Here is a 26,225-nt window from a genome sequence, read left to right as displayed (position 1 = left end):
AGCCCCAAAACCTCTTATTTTGTGTTTCAGACAGGATAGTGTTTTGATCAGAGTGAATACCCCACCACTATGCATCTAATATGTTCATAGAAAGTCTAATATAGCATTGTTTGGTGGCTTGCATGGAGTGTACAGCTGTGACATCACTGCCAGTTTTTAGGTCCGGCGTTAACCAAGAACTTTTGACTTTACTTAAGTTATATGTGTAATATGCTTACTTTTAACAGTTTTCAACCACTCCTCTTCTTCCATTGCTCGGTAATTGTCATTCAGTTTTCTTCCATCTGCTCAGGCATACAGCTCTGACTAGCAGGTAAGCCCGCTTTAAACACTGGTTAACTTCACAGTCAGTGAATCATTCTGCCCTTTCACAAGGAGCACATCCACACATAAGGAAGCCCTTCATTGCCAAGGAGTACTGTGGCGCAATGTGTGTGTTTTTGAGGCTAAAAACGTTTTTTTCCTGACAATTCCTTTATCAATGTAGAAAGCACTTCCATTTCTTGATGGATATAGATTAGTTCGTTTGTGCATCCCACCTCGCTTCGGAGTAAAATATCTGTCTTTTTTTCTGTAAGTTGCATGCTTCAAAATAGTCTAGCCTGAAGTACCAGGCCAGGTTCCTTTCATACAGGAACACAAACAACCCCAGTCTGGTGTCTTCCTACTTGGGCGTCATCAGTGACCGTCCGTGGTAGTGAACATGGTACTCGCATTTGGGCTTATCTGTTGCTTTAAAGGTGTCTACTACAGCAAACATAAAGTGCTGGGCGGAATGTTTGAATTAATCTCAACCACTGGTGACTGTTTGAGACACATTCCATTACATTGTGACCCCTACTTCGACCCTGTATGTCATTACCAGCTCTCTTTTCATTTAGTGTTCAAATGTATGATCCTCTACTTAAATAATTTGGTTACATCCTTTGGGCCTTTTTGTTAGCCCACATTTATTATTCGCCTACTTTTTAAAGTTTCCGATAATTCTGCAAAAATTTTACCACTGTTTCTAAAATGTGATTTCTTGCTCTGCCTTGCTTTTTGCTGTCGCTGTAATGCTTTTGCCAATATTATTTTTTGATTGATGAAGACCTGACCGCTTCCCTAACTGTAAAGTTTTGCAAAAACCAGGGCAAGACAAAACATGTATTGACAAAGCGAAAAGGCTGACAGCCAATGCCAGCTCTGGACCCCCCCCCCCCCCCCAACACCCTGCGTTTCCTTCTCTCTTTAGGTGTGATGTTAGCCCAAACCCTTTGGTTTTAGTAAGCTTTTATATGAGATAGGAGCCTTCAGCCAGCCATCTTCACCATTTGCTCCGTTGTGTCATTAACATTTTTCTTCCACTCACTACATCAAACTGCATACGGCAATGGGTTCTGCCATCGGCTAACATTATGGTGAGTCACTGCATTCTGCTCTTTCACAAGGAGCACATTCACACACAAAGTAGTCCTTCAGTGCCAGGGAGCACTGTGAAATTTGTGTTTTTTACCCTAACAAATAGTTTTTTGGGGTTTTTTTTTTAATTGATGAAGGCCAGGCAGTAGAGTTGTGCAAAGCAAAACCAATACTGAAAATGGCAAAAGCAATACTGAAAATGGCAAAAGACTGGCAGGCAATGTCAGGCCTGTTGCCATTCCCCAAGTCCCCCCTTTACCCCTGAGTTTCCCTGTATGTTTAGGTCTGGCATTAACCCAAACCTTTTAGTTTTAGTGAAATTATAATAGCAGTATTTTCATTTTTTCGTTGCAGGTAGAGGAAGAAGGTAATTGGAAGTGCTTTAGTTATATGCAGGGACACTGGCATTATGTGGCAGAGAGGACCAAATTATGAAGCAGAGTTGACCAATTTATGTGTCACGAAAAGTCCAGTTATGCATTTGCAGCGCCAATAACACTAATTCAAGTTAGTGCCCGACCTATTACATTACGAATGCTTGTTTCTATAAGTAAACTCATTGTTTACGAACAATGACTGTGAGACTAATTAAGAAGCCATCCGTGCATCTTGCCGAGTCTCGGATTGTTTTCCGGAAGTGCCTTGTGGTGGGCCTGTGCTTCACGCACAGGTTAGTCAGAGGCTTGTGAAACATTCCTCCTTTCACCAAGCACTACCCCTCGGTGCCAAAGCGAGGCCTAGTCATCGTCGCCCACCACCAGAAGGAAGTCGACACGAACGTGGAACGACCACAAGGGCTGCATTGACGAGAAGTGACGAAACCCGTCACTGGGGCGACGGTGAGACCCGTGTAAAGTGTGAAACACGCATCTTCCCAGGCTCGTGCACTAGAGGGACAGGTGTCTGGTCGAGCAAGGGAGTCCAGGCTCCGTGGCGCTTTCTGCGGCCTGGTTTGTGCTGCTTGTAGAGCTAGTAGTATTCCTTCTAACCCCGAGTCTCCAAGGTGAGTGAGGTAGATTGGTTTTGGAGGGTTAGCCCTTTGATATCGATGAGGGTGTGCCTTTTGGGCGAAGGTGGACAACATGTTGAAGTAAAAAATCCTTTTGAAGTTTATGGGAAGCAGTTTGCTTGTGTGGAGGGGGGAGATGACTCCATAGGAGGTGAGTTAAGTAAGAGGGATCAGTGGCGTAGCGTGGGTTGTCAGCACCCGGGGCAAGGCAAGTAATTTGCGCCCCCTAACCCGTGGATTTCCCCCCCCCCCAGATGTTGCGGCCGGCCCCCCCTGCACCCCCCACGCTACGCCACTGAGAGGGATGACTTAGTTTTCGACTAGCTATCGGCCAGAGGTGTGCGCCTTAATTGGTGACAACGGCGTGCTGTACTGGAAATGAGCGGGCTGTATGCCGAGACTGAGGAGTAGGGGCAGCAGAGCCAGACTGGCCTTTTATTCCATCCGGCATTTTCCTGGTGGGTTGAAGCCATTGAGGCCGGTTTTGAAAGGTTGGCGCCCTAGCCCCTTTCTCAGGCCATAGAGATTACTTGCAGCAGCCACAGTGGTAGAGGGCAGGCAGGGTTGGGGGGGAGGGCGGGGGTGTTCAAAGTGAGGGAGCAAGGGAAGAACGGCGAGCGAGAGTTCTGAGAGAGAAACAACGGATGGAAAGCAACAGAGGGAGGAGACGAAGGAAGGGGTGGCTGGTCTGAGCATCTGTGCCAGGGCTGCTTTTGGTCCCCATCCAGTCCATCTGCCAGAACAGTGTGCCCATGAGAGAGTGCGTCACTGGCAGCCAGGGGTGAATTGGCGGAGCTGTGTACAAAGAGAAACGAGTGTGGTGGTTAAAGAGGATTTCCTAGCATGGGGATGAGGAGAACACGTAGAGCTGAGGAGCGGAGTGCAAGATAGAAGAACACGGTGCAGGTTTTCTGTGAGGAATGGAGTGCTCTGGTTATACCCGAGCGCGAGACGTTCACTCTCTTTTGATTGAGGGCGAAATGCTCGGGGGGCTCTGTGCAAAGGTGAGATGCTAGGGCTCCCCGTGTGAGTGGGAGAAGCTTTGGAGTCGTGCTTTAGAGAGACGCTTGGGACTTCTGGGCAAGGTATTTACGAACTGCGCGTTAGTGTTAGTTGCTCACGGTTCCTGCGGGAAGGTGAGGTGCCCGAGGGCTACGTGTTAAGGGCAGGGTGACCACCTGGCATTGAGGCAAATTCTGGACAGGACTGTAAAAAATTCAGGACAAAGGGTCAAAATGCAGGACAAAAATTCAAGAACAAACGTCAGTTTTACAGACACACGCAAGAGAGGCCATGCCTCACTATGTTGTCAGTGCATTTATTTGCTCTTTTTAACATAGCACTATTTATTCACTGTGGTCTTTTTGTGATTGCCTCCTGGTATGCTACATTCAGGTGTCACATTACGTCCTTGTTCAGTAGTAAATTAATGCCCTTCAGTACTGCGGCAAGCCCATCACCCCTAACCAAATCTACCCGATCTTTCTTGAAGAGAAAGTAATAGCAACATTTTGATTATGTTTCTGAACATTTTAAAACCCCTGGCAAACAGTATGCGAAACATAAGTTAATTAACGGTATGCTAATTTAAACAAATTGAACAAAAACATCTGGCTCACACCAACCGCCCATGGACTTTCAACCTAATTTTTTTTTAAAGAGTCAGGACAGGTGGTGTGGACCACAGTCTCACACCTAATGTCAGGATGTGAGGCAACCATAACTTGTCTGTAGTCTCACTGCACTAGAGTGTATGTCTGGGACTCTACATTTATCTCAGAAATGGGAGTATGGACTACCAATCAAAGATAATAAAAAAGGAGGATGAAATTGAGATCAAATGGGAGATCCACAGCAAGTAATTCAAAGGGTTGTTGCTAAAAATTGGATAAATAAAGAAGAGGAGAACAAGGTGGGACAATTCCTAAAATCAGACAAGATGGTTCCACCAAGACTATTTGAAGGAATTGGGTACCTGGGGAGTTGTCTCTGCACACAGGAGCGAAACAGAAGAGGCACTGTCAAGTGGTTGAACAAGCAACACCCATCCACCTTGGCAAACTCTTCTTGTGCAATGGTCCGCTGTTAGTGCTTGTGAAGGGTGAGCAGGGGCCAGACCCCTTGCAAGGTTGTGCAAGGCAATTGCCTACTTTGTCCATGTCTTTAAATGGTTTAGAAATTGAGCAAAAGCCAAACTAGAGATCTGGGTTATCCTTAAGTGTCAAGTACACATAGAATCTTCAAAATATTTGGGATGTAAATTTTACAAACAAAATGTACAAATTTCAAAATGTAATTAGTGTTTCTTTAACATATGGCACTGTTTTCCCCTTTATACACAATTAGATCTCAGATTGAACTGGGAACCAGTTACCTTTTGATACCTAGTGATTAAGATCTACCATTCTTACACTGATTTACAGGATGAGCGAACAGTCCCTCCAAGCCCAGTTTGCTTTTTGGTCTTCTCTTCTGCTTTCTGTAGTGGGCCATGTGGCACTAGCGAAGATGGTGTGCTACTCCAATGATAGTATTATTTTGCAAACCTTCCCCTGCTCTTCCTTCATTCCTTCTTCAGACAGGCCACACATCTGATTTGGTCGCTGCGGCACCATCGGGAGCTCTTTCCACTCTAAAGCTAACTGTGACTGCGGGTGGATTAGATCTTCTGGACTTAGAATACTATTATTCAGCTGCACAGGTCCAATGGGTGGCTCACTGGCTTTCTGCCCTCCTCCCTGCATTAGATGGGGTTTACCAGTAAATACTTTTAAGGAAGGCTTAATACACTGCTCATTGTTTCCTACTGACCATTCTACGGATCACCATCTGGGGTTATCATGCACAGCTTTCTCTTGCCTTGCCAGACCCTGTAAACTCACTGACACGAAGGAACCCTATGCTCCTGCACTACCTTTGCTAAGCCTTCCCACTCGCACAGGATGGCTGTGCTCAGAGCAGCTCCATCAGTGGCATGTTGTAGGTATCTTAAAATTGGGGAATTTGTTTCTGAACAGCGAGCTACTAAATTTCCAAACCCTTGTGGCAAACTACCATCTTCACCCCGGTCAACTCCTTACTTACAACCACCTTAAATATTCATTAAATGCCCTATTTCATGTCTGCCACCTAGCACTAACCCTACAAAAGGTGTGCCAGAAGCTCTATACCATAGGAAATGGTGGCAAACTGATAGAATGGGTGTACAGACCTTTCCTGCAACATGGAAACCACTCCAGGTCTTCTTGTCATACTAACTGGGTGATTGATGTGGCCAAACCTCTGCAAGATATGGACTAAAATACAGGACTTTCCGCACAAGGTATCCCACAGCTGTCACTTTAAGTAAATTCATAGTGCTTCCTTGTGAATGCATTCTGCCCGTTGCTTGCCATTGGCCTTGTGGTTTGTAACTCACAATTTGTTGCTTTCAATTTGCTGGCTTTATTTGTTTTAGGTTATGCAGATTGAATTTGTCCCTTCCCTTGCCAAAACCTTATTTACAGTATCCTTCCGAGTGCTCCCTTTCTGTAAACAGGCCTGTAAATCTTGTTCTTATCTCATCACATTTGCTGTGCATTCAAAGAACAAAGTCAAATGTCAGGCTCTGTCTTTGTTGGGAACATGGGGCCAGATGTAGCAAACTGTTTGCGACTCGCAAACGGCGAAAATCGCCGTTTGTGACTCGCAAATGTGTGTTTGCTATGCTATGCTATGCAGTCGGAACCGACTCGCATAATGCATTTCCGAGTCGCAAATAGGAAGGGGTGTTCCCTTCCTATTTGCAAGTCGCAGTGGTATGCAACTCCAAATGGAGTCGCAGTTACCATCCACTTGAAGTGGATGGTAACCCACTCGCAAATGGGAAGGGGTCCCCATGGGACCCCTTCCCCTTTGTGACTGGACCCAAAATTATTTTTTCAGAGCAGGCAGTGGTCCAAGGGACCACTACCTGCCCTGAAAAAATCCGAAACAAAAGGTTTCGTTTTTTTTTTTCCAAGTGCAGCTCGTTTTCCTTTAAGGAAAACAGGCTACACTTGGAAAAAAAAAACTGCTTTATTTAAAAGCAGTCACGGACATGGAGGTCTGCTGTTCCCAGCAGGCCTCCATCCCCGTGAGTGTCCAGAGTGGCTATGGGAGCGCAAATTGCGACCCACCTCATTAATATTAATGAGGTGGGTCTTTGCGACCCCATAGAGACTCGCAGAAGGTGTCTGAGACACCTTTCTGCATAGCAAATTGCGACTTGCAATTTGCGAGTCGCACGGACTCGCAAATTGCAAGTCGCAATTTGCTACGTTCCTACATCTGGCCCTTAGTGTATACTTTCCTTTCTCTGACTTCAAAGTGAGAGGATTTATGCAACAATCTTGCTGGATACTGGGGTTAGGAAAGAGTTTTTTCTATCACATGACAACATTTAAATAAACTTTAAAATATATCAGAATTAGGAGTACGAATGAAGCACATTTTTGTTAATTCTGAACTGTGCTGGGAACAAATACCTTTACATGATTAAAACAAATCATTGCATTAGGTGATGCAAATTCCACACATCATCGTCTGTGCACAGTATAAGTTGATTTGAAAAACTGTATATCTGTGCAAATGTAATGGTCATTTCAATAAAAAATGTGTTGTCTGTAATGGCAGTGTGTTAGCATACCATCCATACTGCACTCCACTCTGCTCTGCACCACTGCACGCCACTGCACCCTACTCTGTATCACTCTACTTTACTCCACTCCATGCCACTGCACTCTTCTCCATTCTGAACCACTCCACATTATGCCACTGCACTCTATGCTACTTCACACTATGCCTCTCTACTCTACTCTGTACCATTCTACTCTATGCCACTGCACTTTACGCCTCTCTACACCACTGCACTTTGCTCCTCTGCACGCCATACCACTCTCCAGTCTAGGCAACACCAATCTAATCCGCACAACACCACTCTCTGCCACTCGGCAACACTGCACTGTATGCCACTGCACTCTAAGCTAACACACTCTATGCTAATGCACTTTACTCTGTAACACTCAACTCTATGCCCCTGCACTCTACATCAATACACTGTACGTCACTCTAATCTACTCTGCACCTCTGCACTCAATGCCATGACACTCTACACCACTTTACTCTATGCCATTACACTCTATGCAACTCCACTCTACCCTGCACCTCTCCACTCTAAGCCACCTCACTCTACTGTGAAATAATCTACTTTATGCCACTGCATTCTATGCCACTGCACTCTACCCTGCACCTCTCCACTCTATGCAACTGCACTCTACTCTGAAACAATCTGTTCTATGCCACTGTACTCTATACCACTCTGACCACTGCACTCTAGTTCAATGCACTCCACATCACTGCAAGCTGACTCTCTACTCTGCAACACTGCACTGGCCACCACTATACTCTACACCACTCTGCTCTGTACTAGTGCATTCTGCGCCAATACACTCTATTCTACTGCACTCTATGCCACTCTACTCTGCCCAATGCCACTCTATGCAACTGCACTCTACACCAGTGCACTCTAAACAACTGCACTGTGTGCCACTGCCCTTTACTCTGAACCACTGTACTCTATGCCACTGTTCTCTGTACCACTCTACACCACTGCACTGACACTCTACTCTGCAACTCTGCACTCTACACCACTCTACTCTATGCCACTGAACACTAGGCACTATACTCTACTCTACACCACTCACTCTACAATACTCCACTCTGCACCACTCTACACCACTCTACACCACTGCACTCTGTGCCACATGAGTCTACTCTGCACTCTATGACTCTGCACCACTCTGAATTACTGCCGTCCCTGCTACTCTATTGTATGCCACTCTACTCCACTGCACTCTATGTAACTCTACCCCATGCCACTCTATGCCACTGCACTCTGCACCAATGCACTCTAAACAACTGCACTGTATGCCACTGCCCTCTACTCTGTACCACTGTACTCTACGCCACTGCTCTCTGTGCCACTCTACATCACTGCACTGATACTCTACTCTACAGCGTTGCACTCTCTGCCACTTTACTATACACCAATCTACTATGTACTACTGCATTCTATGCCACTGCTCTCTATGCCACTCTACTCTTCATCACTCCACTCTACGTGACTGCACTCTACAGCACTATACTCTACTCTGCATCACTCTACACTACGCCACTGCACTCCCTGCAACGCGAGTCTAGTCTGCAATCTATGCCACTGCACCACTCTACACTACTTCTCTCTCTGCCACTCTATTGTATGCCACTCTACTCCACTGCACTCTATGCCACTCTACTCTGTCCCATGCCACTCCATGCCACTGCACTCTAAACCACTGCACTCTACGCTAACACACTCTAAACAACTGCACTGTACCACACTGCACTGTACTTTGCACCACTGGGCTCTACGCCACTGCTCCTATGCCACTCTACTCCACTCCACACAACTACGCCACTAACTTTAAGCCATGCTGAACAGCAGCTACTCTGGTGTATAACATGGCTAATGGCTAAAACACGTTAGCAAAGACAATACCTCTTTCGTAGACGAGACCTGTTGGCTTTGCCAATGTTTGTTAGTACTATGAGGTACCGAGGACCCTGAAAGGACTGTGAAAAATACAATTACATCATAATAAAGGCTGCTACAAAATGCTCAAATACATTTCGGTTAAATAAAAAAAACTCTTCTCAAATACAGATTTGAATAATATACAGTTTATACCTAGTACTAAAAAATGTTATAACACTACATTAAAACCACACTCTCCACAGCTCACCTTGGAACACCATTGCAATACCTCTCTAAAAGAAATATCTTTGCCACCAGAAAACTTCAAGTGACTCCTTTTAGCAAAGTCAATGCAGGTTTTCAAGCCCCTTTGCATTTGCAGATTTACCAGTTGCCCACATTTGCATGTCTTTAGGGAAAGAGACACCCTAGCAAGAGGGTCTGATTCTTATCTGTCTGCCCCTCCCTCCCTCAGAGCACATGAGACTCCCTACCTTTGAAACCTGCTGGGGAAACTAATCTGCCCATAATTTCGCTCTACCATCCCTTGTCCTTTTGGTGAAAGGCTAAAATTATGGACAAATGCCTTCTGTTAAGCCTTTCATCATGGACAATGGATGGCAGGGTGAAATTACGGGCAGTCCGTGAAATTTACGGACGGGTTGTCACCCTAGTTAAGGGTGAGCTTGTGTGAAGCTGAGATGCTCACCATTCCTGTGAAGGTGAATTTCTGCAGCTTCTTGTGTGAAGGTGGACCACCTAGCTTCCTCTTTTAGGGGCTAGATGGTTGGACTGCCTATACAATAAGCAGTGCGAGTGTGAGGCACTTAGTCTTCCTACTTGAGGGAATAATGCGGGCTTCGCTATGTGAGGGTTTGAGACTATTCTGCCAATGCGAGGACGGAACACAGCCTCGCTGAGGTAAACACCTACCATCCCTTTATGAAGTGAGGCCCTCTTGGTGTGGCATCAAATGAGGTATCGAGTAGTTCTCAATAGTGTAGCAGCTGCAGTTGCACTGGGGCTTTAGGGGGGCAATGCACCCACATCATGGCTGTCTTTTACTTCTCAGTCTGTGGATAGGGGGCCCATTTACTTTTGTGCACCAGGGCCTATTTCTTTCTTGCTCCCAGACCCATGGCACCATTGCTACACCACTGAGATCAAATGCTTCTGTAAGAGCGAAATGTTTGGCTAGACATTCCCCAAATGTAGACAAAACTCTATCATTCCGTCCCTGAGGGGTGTGTGTCCAGGTTTGTTGCCTGAGGAGCAAAGACCAGTCTCAGAGTTCATTGATGTGCTGTGTGTTTCCTCCGTATATGACATTAGAAGATTTGGGGCCATATGTACGAAAGCTTTTTCGCATAGACACAGAATGGGTAAAATCCTTTGGTACATCTGGCCCATAGTTCCTCTCTATATGAAACACAGTTTGCCCTTGTCAGGATGAGTCACTTGGGTTCCTTCAGATGTGAGGGTGGGACTCTTACTCATACCTGTCAATATATAGGCTGTTGAATGAGAGTGAAGTTTGATGTTTAAGAAGGAGGGTCCCATTAAAGTGAATGAAGAAAATATTTATGGAGGGAAATGCATGTTTGAATAGAGGGCGATCTAGCGGACGTTTATGAAAGTATGTTGCTTTTTAGGAGGACGGATGTCATTAAAAAATAGGGTGACAAATGCCAAATGAGGTTGAGTTGATAGACTAAGCATGAGATATGCCTGCTGAGCTGCAGCGAGGCACTCAATTTAATTTCTATTAGAGGGAATGAGACACACCCTGGCACCCTTTGAAAGGGTGAAGCATTCAGGCGCCTTGTTTATGGGAGAGGTTGTGATGAAGTGAACGGTGATGACATATATATGTTCATGAGAAACTCCCATTCGAAGAGTGATGGCGAGATACTTGGTTTCCCCCTGTACTCAGTGCTTTCAATGGGCAGGTATTGTCTGGTACTGAGTATCTGCACTTCTTTAATTTGAAAGGGAGAGTACCTTCACATTTCAGCTCTGCTGTCGTACATTTAATGGAAGGGTACTTCAACCTCTCAGGAGCAAATGGGTACTCTAAATAGATAGTATCAGCACTTCTGTACTTCCACTTAAAGCACTGCCTGTACATTTCTATAATGTTAAGGCTCCTTTATTTAGCCCAATGCTAATAGGCTTTCTGTGAGAAGGCTGCACTCAGTAGTATCACATGGATGCCATAGGCCCTCGTGCAAGCAAGGAGAATGGCCTCTTTGACAGCTGTTGGAGTAGTGCAAAACAGCAATTTACAGTTTAGTGGGCCCTGGTGCCACAGCACCTTTTGCACCAATGAACTATACCAATGGCTGTACTCAGCTTCCTGGACGAGAATGAGAGTCTAGTAGTGGTCTGATGCTGAAGTCCCATGTTTGAGGTGAGACTTTTGTGCTGTGTGGGAGGGTGAGAGGCACAGGCTCAGCGTCTGAGGTTGAGAGGATGGAACTTCCTTAAAGCTTATTTTGGTGCATGTTGTTGCATGTGGTTGCCGTGAGTAATCAATTTTGAGGACCCAGAGTTATTTTTCATCATCTCAGTGACCAACAACAAGACAAAAATGCAGGTTGAAAAGGGAGAATAATGGAGGAAGCTATAAGATGGAAAACAGTGACAATGAGAGAAAGCAGAGATGAGAAAGAATCTGTAAGAGTGAGAGAGCGAGTAAGTGTTGCAGGTGGAAGAAACACACATAAGATGAAACCAACACTAGGCAGCCTTGATATGTACCAACTTGGCATTCAGCTGGTTTTTAAGGAAACCTTTGGGCCCCTGAATGTTTGTTATTTTTTTTGTTTAAACAAAGATCTTTCTGTGTCAAGTTGAGATGGTCATCCTTGCAGTAGAAGGCACTCTGACGTTTGAGCTCCAAGTGAGATATTCGGTTACCTGAGTAACAGGGCGGCATCCAAGGAGCTTAAGTAATGGTGGATGAGATGATCAAGGTTACTAGCTAATGGTCTTACTGCTTTAGTGTGTATACGTGTAACCAGTGTTTAATTTGTAAAAAACCTACATGCAAGGGAACAAAGAGTTTCTTAGGAGGCTGCTGATGGTGATGTTCGTAGCTGGCTTCGGCTGTGCTACCTATATTGTTCCATCCGTTTCTCTGCTCTAGTTACTATGTCAGACCTACCGATTTGTACAGCACTCTATTACTCCTTATATAGGGTTTCACAGTGCTGTAGAAATAGATGGTTTAATTCTGAGTCATTCAGGGCCCGATTAACAAAGCTACTTAGGTGTAGTAAAGTTATGAGTGCACTCGGGGTGGATCCTCTGCACTGCGGTACTCAGTGCGGTGATTCCGCCCCAAGAGCCGAGACTCCACACTTGTAACTTTACTACACGCTTTGTGATTCAGACCCTCTATGTCCAGTGTGTATTCCTTCACAGTGATGATGTACCAGAACAGCTCACTGTCCAGAAGAGTTCAGTAGAAGAGAGCCCAATGAAAATGCCCATCAGGGTAGTACAAGATTTCCTTGCCCTGTTGGCAGTTTAAGTAAAGCCCATCTGCTAATTTACTAGCCATACCGGGTCCAGCATTGCACCTGACTTGCTGGGGAAATGCTTCTTTTGTCGAAGTTCCCTACACAAGGGTTGTATGTCACTACATTGAGCACAAAAATATCAGCCTTCAAAAGATCATGTCTGATCAACGACCAATACATTATCAAGGTAAGTATAAACATATATTTTTTAATTCTACATCTACTTGTGTGGACTTACAATGAGATGTTAAGTCTCATGTCAAGTCATGATGAGATAGTGATTAGGTCCATATATTGGATGCAATGTCTTTGTAATGTGATATATGCATGTCTTATGGAGAGACTGACTAAAGGCCTTCACATCACTGGAGTAAAAAGGGAGCACTCACTGTCCCAGTATTTTTTCTTGTGTGCTCTTTCCTAAAGGAAATAATAACACCACTGTAGGACAGAGCATAAAAATGCAGTTTGTAAGGGAGACCGCGATAAAGGGGGTAGGGTGCTCTTTAGTGCCGTATCCAACATCATTTGTTTGATAAGACTCTTTGGCAACATCTTAGACTGTTTGGCTTGTATCACCCTTTGATTTCTCTAAAAGATATGGAAAACTAATTGACTCTGAGCAAGACACTGCGTGATCTCTGTGTGTGGGTGCATCGATTGAGGACTCAGTTCAAGGATGAGTTGATACCACTACCCTAGTGGGGTTGAAGCACTTACTCTGTGAGTACAAAGACTAGACTTCCTCTGTGTGTTGAGATGCTAGGGGTTCATACTCATGGATTCCGAGCTCAAGAATCTTGAAGGGAGGAATGAAGCTCCGGAGTTCCTTTGGGACGTTTGGGCTTCTCGTGCAAGCCATTTGGGTGCCCTACGCAAGAGTGCGGAGGGAGGCATTTCTGTGAGGTAAGACAACAGAACATCATGTGTATAATGAAATGCTGAGTCTCTTTGGGTAAGATTCTTTGACAACCTTTGTGAGAAATATTTTATGTTTATTTCTACGTAAAGTAATTCTAACAGAAACCCTACGCTTAAAATAAGGACAGCACATAAAACCATAAGCAGAAAAATGGTTGCATAACTTGGTGGTTGTTTTGATTAGTGATGAGTGGTACAATACAGTGACACTTTTATGTGTAAAATATTCAGCGGGAGAAACGTGCTTTCATCTTTGGGATGGAATTTTCTTATTACAGACACATTCTGGTGTCAGGAAGCACTTATCAACAGGAAATTACATAATTAGTCACTTGTAATAGTTTACTACTTGCAACTAGTGACATTTCGACAGTATGAGAGGCAATGGAAACGCACAGAGGCTGCCCACACCTTTCCACCCATCTGCCAACCTTTGAGACCAGGGATGGGGTTGCACACCTTAACAGCCACCTGCCTTGGTTTCCATGTCGCAAGGCCATTCATAGCATAAGTGAGACACTTGCCACAGCCTTTGAAAGAGAAGGGGGTTACGGTACATTCAGTGAGTCTTTAGAGAAGAAGCTTGTTAGACAGCCCCAGCCTTACATATATGGGAGGCAACTAGCTATGACCTCACAGATGTAAATGGTTGTGCACGCTAATCCAGCCTGAAAGAGGAGGGCACCCAAATGCAGTGGCCTCTATTCGGTGCAGCCTCTTAGGCACCAAACACACTCACATAAAGGATCCACTGATTTTACGGCACAATGTAACCCCGGTTGGGTGTACTATAATGATATTGCAACTCGCTTGGGAATTTGGCCTTGTGTTTCAATATAGACCATGGAACTTAGTGACTCGCAGAATCATTATAATGTTCAGTTGGAGGTACATCATCCTATACCTATTGGATAGCTTATATACAACATATTATAATGTTGTCTGAGACCCTGAGTCCTGATATGTTGTATATAAAGGACTTTGCTGGTCAGCTCCAGTGGTCCTCAAGATTGAAGAATCCTTGAGTGCAGACCTAGTTGTCAGAAGGTATTATTGAAGCGTGTTCCAATAAAGAGATTTAGCAATTCAGAGAACCTCAACTTACATGGGGGTACATAGAGGCTTAATGATGGAGAGGTTGTTGAGTCAAGCTTACTCATGATTTGGGCATTCATCACAGATTTTAGAGTTGATGAAATAAAGATGTTTGTAAATTTTACAAATATTGGAAACTGGTGGTAGGTGCACGTCAAGAGTTCTAGCTGACTGGTAGATCTTGGGCTTGTCAAGAGGGAAAAATATCATATAGTGTTTTATGTCACTAAATTGGGGTCAACAAAACTGACTTCCAAAACATTTTATCCTCTACCCCACCAAGATAAGTATGCATGTACTGTTCTTAAGTCGACACCTACTTACCTTAAAAACATAATGGTAATTGCTGTAGCGCAGGGGTCTTCAAACTAGGGGTCGTGCCCCCCTAGATGGGCCTTAAATGATTACATAGGGGGACACCTGTCTCTGGCCAAAAGGAACATTATGCTACTAATAGGGCTTTTTTTTAAACTGAAAAAAATGAGCAGCAGTAAACCGCTCTGTAATTGGGCATCTCTAACATGTTTTGTCATTTATATCAAAGTTGGGAGTATGTGTCAAATGGGAATGAACTCCAAACACTCTTAAAAACCCAAAGCCCTACTTCCAAAAATCACACTGTAGATATTTTTACACACAAGTAAGGCCTGCCTGACCAGAATAGTATGCTTGGCATCATGTATTTGATTGGATTTTTAAAACAGTAACAGAACCTATCTGCAATGTTTAAATAAGTGTAGACATATTTAAACATTGGCAATTCAACAGAAAAATTGTGAAAAGTTTGGAGGCGTGGCCGATGTTTTTTTTCCTGGGTGGGGAGGGTGGGCATTAAAAAGTTTGAAGACCACTGCTGTAGTGGATAGGATCTTTTTGCCATTCAGTGTATTGCATGAGATATGGTGGTTCCCCAAGCTCCCACCATCATGGAAGTCAGGGCAGTTAGTGTGAAGGATGCTGGTATATAGATTAGCTCATCATTTTTCAATATTAAATGATGGGAGTGGGTGGGGGCAGGGAGGATCCAGTGTCTGCCAGCCTCGAACCAGAAAGAGGTGAAAGAATAAGAAGAAGACCTTTGGAAGTAATGTCCAAAGGAGAAGATGATGTCACAGAAGGAGGTGGTGTAGATGTAGAACAGGAAAGGTCTCACAACCTAGGGACTTATTTAAGTTTGGGGGATAGCCAATCTGCCGTATTTCACGTGCACCATAGCCTATGGCATTTGTAATATGGCAAACAGGATATCCTCCACTTGTTGATTGAGTATCCCATCTACCAAACTCTTAATAACGCTCTTTATCTTGAGTCACCTACTGGTAGTAGAGGGGAGACATACTGCAAGGATTGCTAAACCACAAAATGAGGGATTGTAGCAGGAGTAGAACCATTCCATGTCTGGGTCAGTAAAAGGTAGGCAGCCTAGAGCAACCAGCAAACTGAGATAAGTGACTGCACTGAATGCTTCCTAGCTGCCAATGTGGATAAAAATCTACAAGATATGTTTATGATGATCCATAGTGAGGCAGTTGGATGGTGGTCTACCACAATATCGCAGTTGAAATATCAGCTTACAAAATTATTTCCTATACAAATATAAAAACATAGTAAACCCATTATACTTACCTGGATGGTGTCGTGGTAAGCAGCAAAGTGGTTGTTCTATTAATGCAACTTTATATTGGGATTGCAACGTAGTGACATACAACCAGTTGAACACTTGTGTGAGAGTGGTCGTGAGGGAGTCACATGCTCAGAATTCAGATTGACGGGGGTTGACTATGTTTTGATAAATGGGATAATGCATGAGTCCGGAGAAGGGGCATATTTAGAGAATGGTGCAAAATACAGGTGCAAACACTTCCAGTGCAAACAACTTTTGCATCACATCTTTATGAGTTTTGAAAAACAGCCTCTCTAAAATGATGTGAAATACACACTAACTCTGGTGCCACTCCTTTTCTGTGCATTTCTTCCCTCTTTCTCATAATGTGTGCTCAGATTTACAGTACCACAAAGTCCTAGCACAAACTAAGAGCGAGTGCAATTTGCGTTTATCTCTACTGTAAATTGGTGATACTGCAAACATGGGCACACGTTATCAGTGCCACTTTTAGTGTTCTTGCTGGGGTCTAAATAGCCCTATCCTAGTTTTAGGATTCTAGATAAGAAATGGAGAGTGTCAATAGGATGTTAGTTGAAGATAAAAGAAGGTCAATGGAAACCTGCACAGGAGGACTATGCAATTGACTCAATAACTTGTATGCCAAAAGAGCCACGGGGAGACAGAAGGAAGGGTTAGTGGAGAGAAGTTTGGGAAGAAGCTTGGCTGGCAAAATTGCTGGAAGGAGGCAAAAGAAGCAGGGTTGGAAGCAACAGGTAGAGCAGGAGACTGGTTGAGAAGATGGAAGGAAACTTCTTAAGGTAACCATACTAAGGCAGATTTGAGAGAAGTGTGAAGGAAGGTCGCTTACTGATGGGTTGGACTGAGTTAATGTGATGTGAAAAGGGAGAAAGGAGGGTGACTGAGGATGGAATTGAAATAAAGTGCAGTGATTAGGCTTTGGTAGTAAGTACACAGTCCGTAGTTGTGTAGGCAAGATGATCTGGCTACCAACGAAAGGGTAAGGCAATCCAATTACTTGTGTGAAGATGAAATGCATGAGTTCCTTGTTTGAGATGTGAGGCCTTGACACTTCATTCGAAATTAGATTCTTTGGGCCCCTATGCGCAAGGTGTGATGCTCAGCTCCCCGTTTGAGAGTGAGTGAAGCTAGCCTTTTCTTGAGATGAGATGATATGAGTGCAAGTCTGCTGATTGTCCTGGCCAAGTCCATGCTTGAGGCCAAGATGGTTTGACATGGTCATCCCCTCTTCATTGCAACAAGAAATCTGGGCATTTTAGCTAGGACAAGAGACATAAGGCAAAGGAAGGTTATTACTGAGACTTCAGGATGTTTTTAACCCACATACTGTTTTTCTCTTGTTTTAGGTCATTTTGAGGCTTGGTAACCTGCTTAAGGATGGATAGAGACAAACCTGTACCTTTCAAGATACTCATGGCTCTTACATTTCACTGCATCATGCTAGTTTTCTATCCCAACAGGGTATGTGCAAGTTGCAGGACAGGCACTGCTGGTGAATGCAAGAAACTAGGCTTTATCCCGGGCCACAACCTGGTGGGTGAGGGCATTGACATAGTTACACTGCGGAGGAAAGGGTCCTACCTGGTAAACACGGATAAATGGAAGAGGTCGGATGGCACCTGCACCATCTGTGCCAACCCCCTGTTGGAGGGACAGCTGCAGAAGCTGCCCCTCTCTGTGGTAGACTGGCGGATTCAAAACACGTGCAAACGCCATGTATCCAGCTCTGTCATTCATTCCAGCTTCCAGGTGATGGAGTCGGCAGCGTCCAGCGTGCAGAATGACTGGAAAGTGGGGCTAGAAATTGACGTCAACCCAAAAGCCAGCGTGAAGGCTGTTATGGCTGGATCACACTCCAGCCTTGCTAATTTTGCCGGAGGCAAATCCAAGACTGATCGCTACAGCTTTACAAGCCATGAAATCTCCTGCACCTATTACAGGTAAGCAGTTTTCTTGTTTAGCCTAATCAAAACATATTTTTCAGTATCACCAGAGTGTGGAATTTGATTGCAGATGTTGTATGATCATGCCTCCCTGGTGTCCTGATTTCACCAGTGTGCTTTACACTTCTGTCCTTCCTCAGTCTCTAGTTTTCATCTCTGTTGCTTTCTGACTGTCCTATACCTTTATGAATTTATTCAGTCAAATAGAGGTTTACCATCATGCATGTTACTCCTATTGAACCACTTGTTCTAGAGCAACAGCACTGGCAAAGTAAGCCTAATGACTAAGCCTAGCATCATAACTTAACAGACATAATTGTAGAGCACCTGGTCAACCTGAGCAGGTCTTTTGGCGCTAATGACAGATATCGGCAATTTTAAGTGGCCATCCAGTGTAGATTAAAATACGGTTCCCTTTCCTTCAATTCTGCATCTCTAACAGTCACCAACAATATGTATTCTCAGTGGTGCAGGAGCAGTTTTCAAACCTGCATCAACGTTACATCATTTAAATCAGTAGGATTGGGGAAAATCCAAGCATCACACAAAGAACAAGTATAGCAAATGAATCACATCCATTCAGAAGGAAAGTGCTGGTGACGCCGTACCGGCATTGGCCATTACTGACTGCATAAGCTTCCCCTTAAGGTGTACTGTTCTCACCGCTTAAGGAGATCACCAAACTGCCCCTTGGAGAACATGAGGAAGGAGGCCTACATGGTCTGGGCCTGGTTCATAGTCCCGCACCTCAGATCTACCAGAACCTGTGACTAGCTGGACTCCGATACCTGTGGCATTTGCTCATCGCAGTAACTGTTTGCCACACCTGGGACCCCCACAGCTACTCAAACTGACAAATCCACTGTCCATCGCGGCCCCAGTTCATATCCTGGTTCCAGAGGCTGCCCTTTGAGTGGTGGGTGCCCAGGCCATGCCCCACAGCAAATCTTCCAAGGCAAAATCAGGGGCCCCAGCCAAAGATATCTGCCTCACCTCCCTGTGGCACAAGACACACCAGCAGACCATGGATCCCCAACCAGAATTGGTGGTCGCGTCATCGGGACCTGCTCCCATGGCACCTCTCACCCAGGCCTATATGGACAACTTCCTCAATGAACTGCGCACCGAGATTGGCTCGCTTAAGACTGAGTTCAAATACTGCCTCCACAAGCTTAAATGGGATGTTGATGGCTTGGGGGAGAGAATGAACAACATAGAGCTGACCTTAGATGTGTTTATGGACAATCTGGAGGCACTGACTCATTGAGTGGTGACCTTAGGGGACCAACAACTGGATACCCACCTCAAACATGAAGATCTGGAAAACTGCGTCCGGAGTAACAACATCCGCCTCCGGGGTGTCCCCACATTGGACTCAGCAGCCTCCACCTGAAAACCCAACTCTCCCGTCACAACTCCAGAGCAGGAGATGACTGGCCACTCCTTGCACTGTATCACACTACACTATAATGGCTGATACAAACGCTGTCGGGCAGCCGATATCCACAGCAAACCATCACCAAGTGCCAACCGTGCTCATTGACAGTCCCTTTGACTGGGGCAAGCAACTCTGACCGCCCAAAGTTGAGTCCCATCATTGGGAATACTGATGCAAGCACCTTTGGACTACTACTGCACCATGAATTATGCTGGCCTGGGGGAGGGGGGGTCCTCTGAGCATCCCCGTCATAGACTATGATTGTATTACACACTGCTGGCCCGATCCCAAAATCCAGATCCTTGAGGAGTGACGTCCCTTGGTTGGCCAGCGCCGTAGTGGGCTGTCATATGTATGTGGACTACCTGTTATGACCCATCTGGCCCACTGTTTTGTTTTTCTATGTGCACACTTGTCTATACAGGCCCTATCCCGCCCTGGAGCGGCTCCGCTTTGCTTCACTTACCGATTGGACCCCACACATAGGCTTGCACTATGTCCCAGGAGTTAGCCATGAACTAAATATGCCCCATACACCTACTATTGCCCATCGTCCCCTCTGTGCCCAACCCAGGCCACCAAAGCATGAAAGATATCACACACTAACCACCAATACCACATCATGACCACATCCACCAAAATTACATTTCTCACATTCAACGTATGGGGGCTTAACTCCCAAATAAAATAAAACAAATTTGGAGATATCTCCTTCAGCAAGATGCTGAGGTTGTATTTTAACAGGAGGCACATCTCCTCCAATGTGTCACCCCGTACATAAAGAACCCCAAATACCCCATCTGTTATTGGGCCGTTGCAATTACCCAAACAGCAGGGCAGCAATCCTTTGCAAGGCGTCTTTCTGTTAGAAACCCCTCCGAGTAATGCGCGATGTAGAGGGTCGCTTCCGCTAACTCAACATACGGTGGGCCAAATGCCCTGTTACACTTTTAAATGCATACACCAAAAAACAATCTCAGGATGCCTTCCTCCAATCCTTATTCAGGGAGCAGTTATCCCAACAGAAAGGGGACATCATCTTGGGAGGAGATTTCAACCTGGGACTCTACATTAGACCGCCGTTCATCCGCCTTCCAGAGCACGGGCACCATGTCAGCAGCCCTCAAACGTGGCATCACAGATATGGGATTGGTAGATGCCTGGAGGGATCTGGATACAAGAGACAACTCCTCTTTCTTGCATGTCCATCAGTCATACTCCCTCATTGACAACTTCTTTCTTACACACACTTTTCTAACCCTAACATCCTCCCTCATCCCTGACATCTCAATCCCCTAAAACACACACATAGAACTGACCTTGAAAGGGTGGGAGAATGATTCCCAGCCCACCTCACACTGGCAGCTCAATGCATCCATACTAAGAGATCCTGTAGATGTCGAGATGGTCCTTACTGTCATAGCTAACTACGTCGACCTGAATGCCCACCCAGACCTCTTGGTGCATATTCTCTGGGATGGATTTAAGGCCACAATCGCGGTGAGATTACTTCTATTTCTATTGCTTGGAGGAGAGAGGCCAACATGGTAGAGAAAGGTCTGACCACAGAAATCACTTTAGGATCATGGCAACCCCTCCAGGCGCACCAAATGACAAACAGCCCTTTTGCGGGGTCAACCCTGCTCCATCCGCACCAGTAAGGAAGAGCGCACCTCCTGGTGCTTAAAAAATGATACTGCGAATGGGGCAGCAAGGTAGGTGCCCTCCTGGTGCAAACATTAAGGCAGCAATGCGCGTGAGCCTACATCACAGGTTTACAGACAATGCTGGGTGAATGGGCTACCTCAGACTCTGCAAAACGACAAGCCTTACACGCCTGTTATCAAGCCCTATACACCAGAGATGAGGCTTCCCCCAAGGCCTTTGCACAATATTTGATGGGCTGCTGGTGGGACCCATTGGACCGTACTCATGTGGCCCTTCTGGATGTCCCCATCATCTCAGAGGACCTCCAGAAAGCCTTGAAAGGCCTTCCCCAAGGCAATACGCCAGGTCCGGATGGCCTACTGGTAGCCTTTTTCTGTAAATTCCACCCACATCTACAGGACCACCTGTTGGCCCTCTACACCATCATCACCCCTGCCTCAGGGCTTACCCCTGCTTTGTCGGAGGCGAAGATCTTTCTAATACCAAAACCAGGTGAGGACCCAACTCTCTGCTCCTCATACCGCCCCATAATGCTCTTGAACATGGGTGGCAAACTCTACATGAAAATTTTAGCTAACAGACTGGAACCCTACCTCCCCGGCCTTATAGATCAGGTTTTATACCTAATAGGCAGGAAGCAGATAACATCCGTTGCCTGGTACACCTGGTGGAGAAAGCACACTGACCTGCCAGCCCTGCTTGCCTTCTCTCGCTTGATGCAGAGAAGGCATTTGACAGGGTTAGCGGGCCCTTCTTACAGGCCGTGCTCTAAAAAAATAGGCCTGGATCCTAAGATGAGTGATAGAATTATGGCCCCCTACTGGGAGAGTCTGAGACAATGGAGGCTTATACCCGCCTGTTAACCTGAAAGAGGCACCAGGCAGGGTTGGCCCCTCTTACTGTAGGAGGCTGGCCTGGCTTATAGTGGGTACCTTGTGGTACTTACACCCTGTGCCAGGTCCAGTTATCCCTTATTAGTAGAATAGGGGTGTTTCTAGCAGCTTAGGCTGATAGAAGGTAGCTATGGCAAAGCAGCTTAGGCTGAACTAGGAGACATGCAAAGCTCCTACTATACCACTTATATCATATGGCACAATATCATCAGAAAACACAATACTCAGTTACTAAAAATAAAGGTACTTTATTTATATGACAATATGCCAAAAGTATCTCAGAGAATACCCTCACTTAGAAGGTAAGTAATATACACAAGTTATATGTACACAAACCCAAAACAGGTATGTAACAGTAAGAATAGTAGTGCAAACACTGTAGAATGACAATAGGATGCAATAGGAGAACATAGGTCTAGGGGCAACACAAACCATATACTCCAAAAGTGGAATGCGAATCACGAATGGACCCCAGACCTATGGGAGCTTGTAGAGGGTTGCTGGGACTGTAAGAAAACAGTCAGGATGTCCAAGATACCCCACCCCAAGACCCTGAAAACTAGGAGTAAAGTTACCCTACTACCCCAAAAGGACACAATAGTCGTGATAGGGGGATTCTGCAAGAATCACAAGCACCAGCAAAACACTGAAGACAGATTCCTGGATGTGAGGACCTGCAAGGCAAGGGGACCAAGTCCAAGAGTCGCGATAGTGTCCGGGGGGGCACGAGCCCAGGAAACCCCGGATGAAGGTGCAAAAGGGCTGCCTCCAGGTGGAAGAAGCCAAAGATTCTGCAACAACAAAAAAGGGCTGGGAACTTCTCCTTTGGGTGGAAGATGTCCCACGGCGTGCTGGATGTTGCAGAAGTGTTTCCACACAGAAATACCGCAAACAAGCCTTGCTAGCTGCAAGGGTAGCGGTAGAGGTTTTTGGGTGCTGCTGGGGACCAAGAAGGACCAGGATATCGCTTCTTGAAGGAGGAGACAGAGGGGGTGCTCAGCAACTCAGAGAGCTCCCGCAGAAGCACGCAGCACCCGCAGAAGTACCGGAGCAGGCACTTAGAAGATTTGTGAAACCAGAGTCACAAAAGGAGGGTCCCACGACGTCGGAGTCCAACTCAGTGGGTTGAGCACTACAGGACGGAGTGCTGGGGACCCAAGCTAGGCTGTGCACAAAGGAATCCTTGGAGAAGTGCACAGAAGCCGGAGCAGCTGCAAATCACGCAGTACACAGGTTTGCTGTCTGGTGTGGGGAGGCAGGACTTACCTCCACCAAACTTGGACTGAAGGACCACTGGACTGTGGTGGTCACTTGGATCCAGCTCCTGTGTTCCAGGGAACACGCTCGTCAGGATGAGAGGGGACCCAGAGGACCAGTGATGCAGTCTTTTGGTGCCTGCGTTAGCAGAGGGAAGATTCCGTCGACCCACGGGAGATTTCTTCTTGGCTTCCAGTGCTGGGTGAAGGAAGACAGCCCTCAGAGCATGCACCACCAGGAAACAGTCGAGAAAGCCGGCAGGATGTGGCGCTACAATGTTGCTGGTAGTTGTCTTGTTACTTTGTTGCGGTTTTGCTGGCGTCCTGGAGCAGTCAGTGGTCGATCCTTGGCAGAAGTCGAAGAGGGAAGTGCAGAGGAACTCTGGTGAGCTCTTCCATTCGTTATCTGAAGAATACCCCAGAGGAGAGACCCTAAATAGCCAGAAAAGGAGGTTTGGCTACCAAGCAAGGAGGTTTGGCTACCAAGAGAGGTAAGAACCTATCAGAAGGGGTCTCTGACATCACCTGCTGGCACTGGCCACTCAGAGCAGTCCAGTGTGCCCCCAACACCTCTGAATCCAAGATGGCAGAGGTCTGGGACACACTGGAGAATCTCTGGGCACCTCCCCTGGGAGGTACTGGTCATAGGAGTGGTCACTCCCCTTTCATTTGTCCAGTTTCACGCCAGAGCGGGGCTGGGGGATCCCTGAACCGGTGTAGACTGGCTTATGCAGAGATGGACACCATCTGTGCCCATCAAAGCATTTCCAGAGGCTGGGGGAGGCTACTCCTCCCCAGCCCTTCACACCCATTTCCAAAGGGAGAGGGTGTAACACCCTCTCTCAGAGGAAATCCTTTGTTCTGCCTTCCTGGGCCGGGGCTGCCCAGACCCCAGGAGGGCAGAATCCTGTCTGAAGGGTTGGCAGCAGCAGCAGCTGCAGTGGAAACCACGAAAAGGCAGTTTGGCAGTACCCGGGTTCTGTGCTAGAGACCCGGGGATCATGGAATTGTCCCCCCTGTACCAGAATGGTATTGGGGTGACAATTCCATGATCTTAGACATGTTGCATGGCCATGATCGGAGTTACAGTTGTGACGCTACACATAGGTAGTGACCTATGTGCAGTGCACGCGTATAATGGTGTCCCAGCACTCACAAAGCTCAGAGAATTTGCCCTGAACGATGTGTGGGCACCTTGGCTAGTGCCAGGGTGCTCACACACTAAGTAACTTGGCACCCAACCTTCACCAAGTGAAGGTTAGACATATAGGTGACTTATAAGTTACTTATGTGCAGTGAAAAATGGCTGTGAAATAACGTGGACGTTATTTCACTCAGGCTGCAGTGGCAGTCCTGTGTAAGAATTGTCTGAGCTCCCTATGGGTGGCAAAAGAAATGCTGCAGCCCATAGGGATCTCCTGGAACCCAAATACCCTGGGTACCTAAGTACCATATACAAGGGAATTATATGGGCGTACCAGTGTGCCAATGTATATTGGTAAAATTAGTCACTAGCCTGCAGTGACAATTTTAGAAAGCAGAGAGAGCATACACACTGAGGTTCTGGTTAGCAGAGCCTCAGTGATACAGTTAGGCACCACACAGGGAACACATATAGGCCACAAACCTATGAGCACTGGGGTCCTGGCTAGCAGGATCCCAGTGACACATATCAAACACACTGACAACATAGGGTTTTCACTATGAGCGCTGGGTCCTGGCTAGCAGGGTCGCAGTAAAAGCACCCTGACATATACTCACAAACAGGCCAGAACTGGGGGTAACAAGGCTAGAAAGAGGCTACCTTCCTACACTTACCCCCTCCTCTTTGCCCTGGCAATGGAGCCACTGGTGGCCAACATCTGGTAGACAGAGAACATAGTGGGGCTTCCCTTTGGTGGATGGCCCAACAACATTGCTTTACTTGCTGACAACCAGTTAAAATTTGGCAGTAGTGCAATGGAGTCATTAGCGATTCTGTGAACACAGCGTGGTCATTCAATGCTTACCTACAGTTGCAGACCCACAACAAATGTAGACAGCAGCACCCAGGAAGGATATAGCCTACAATAAACGTCAGTGCTGCACTGAATTTGCCAGAATAAATGCATTTCAGGGAAATGAAACTCCATATGGTGCACCTACATAAGAATATTAGGAATAAGCATTGGCAAAACTAATAGGTTTCGCCTATGCCTAATCTATTGGCTTTGCAATGTATTATTTTCCTCGTTAAATCTGCTTTGTAGAATTGATTATAAATCACATTATGGAAGTCATATATTTTTGTTTACCTTGTTAAGTGCAAAGTAAAGTGAGATGTGCACTGTCAGGGATGAGATATAACTGTCAGAGTTGCGGGCATTGGAACCGGGGAAGCAGGTTCGAGTCTTGGTTCAACATCCCGTGATTCTGAGCAAATCACATAATCCTGATACCTTAAAAAATTGGAACCTTGCTTTCAAGGAAAACATTATATGCCCTATGCTACTTTGACAAGTCTGTGTTAAATAAGTACCAAAAAAAGAAGCCTGGTACGGATCTGCATTTTGTCTACCTGGACGGCATTTGAAAGTCTGTAGCACTTCATGCACTAATTTCCACAATATTTGTTTTAACACATTTCCCTTAGAACGTAGAGCACAAAGGCCGTATTGTGTTGCCAAGTAGCAGTGGACTAAAGGTCCCTTTGTAGGCTGCAGCACAGACCCTGGCCTTATTGAAACCACGAATACAGTTGTTGTGTATTCAAAAAACGAGCAAGGAAAGTAATACAAGGTAGGAGGGGGAGAGAGGTTTGGGCAAATACATAGGTTTTAATCATGAAGTTGGAAAATCAAATACAGTATGCTTGCGAAGACGGACTGCAGACACGTGCATTCCTAGACACTGCATTTTTA

At 45.8% G+C, this 26,225-nt stretch overlaps 1 protein-coding gene across 1 annotated transcript in view; it reads left to right on the top strand.

Annotated features, from left to right (window-relative positions):
- Positions 1–2,283: 2,283 nt before the first annotated feature.
- Positions 2,284–26,225, top strand: part of PRF1 (perforin 1) — a 121,498-nt gene continuing 97,556 nt past the window's right edge. The window contains exons 1-2 of the mRNA XM_069201993.1: positions 2,284–2,404; positions 17,474–18,067. Of these exons, the coding sequence (XP_069058094.1) occupies positions 17,505–18,067 (563 nt within the window). The 5' untranslated portion in view covers positions 2,284–2,404; positions 17,474–17,504. The remainder of the gene's footprint in view (positions 2,405–17,473; positions 18,068–26,225) is intronic.

This window comes from Pleurodeles waltl, chromosome 7, assembly GCF_031143425.1.
Source record: "Pleurodeles waltl isolate 20211129_DDA chromosome 7, aPleWal1.hap1.20221129, whole genome shotgun sequence".
Taxonomy (NCBI): domain Eukaryota; kingdom Metazoa; phylum Chordata; class Amphibia; order Caudata; family Salamandridae; genus Pleurodeles; species Pleurodeles waltl.
This window is presented reverse-complemented; position numbering and strand designations above follow the sequence as displayed.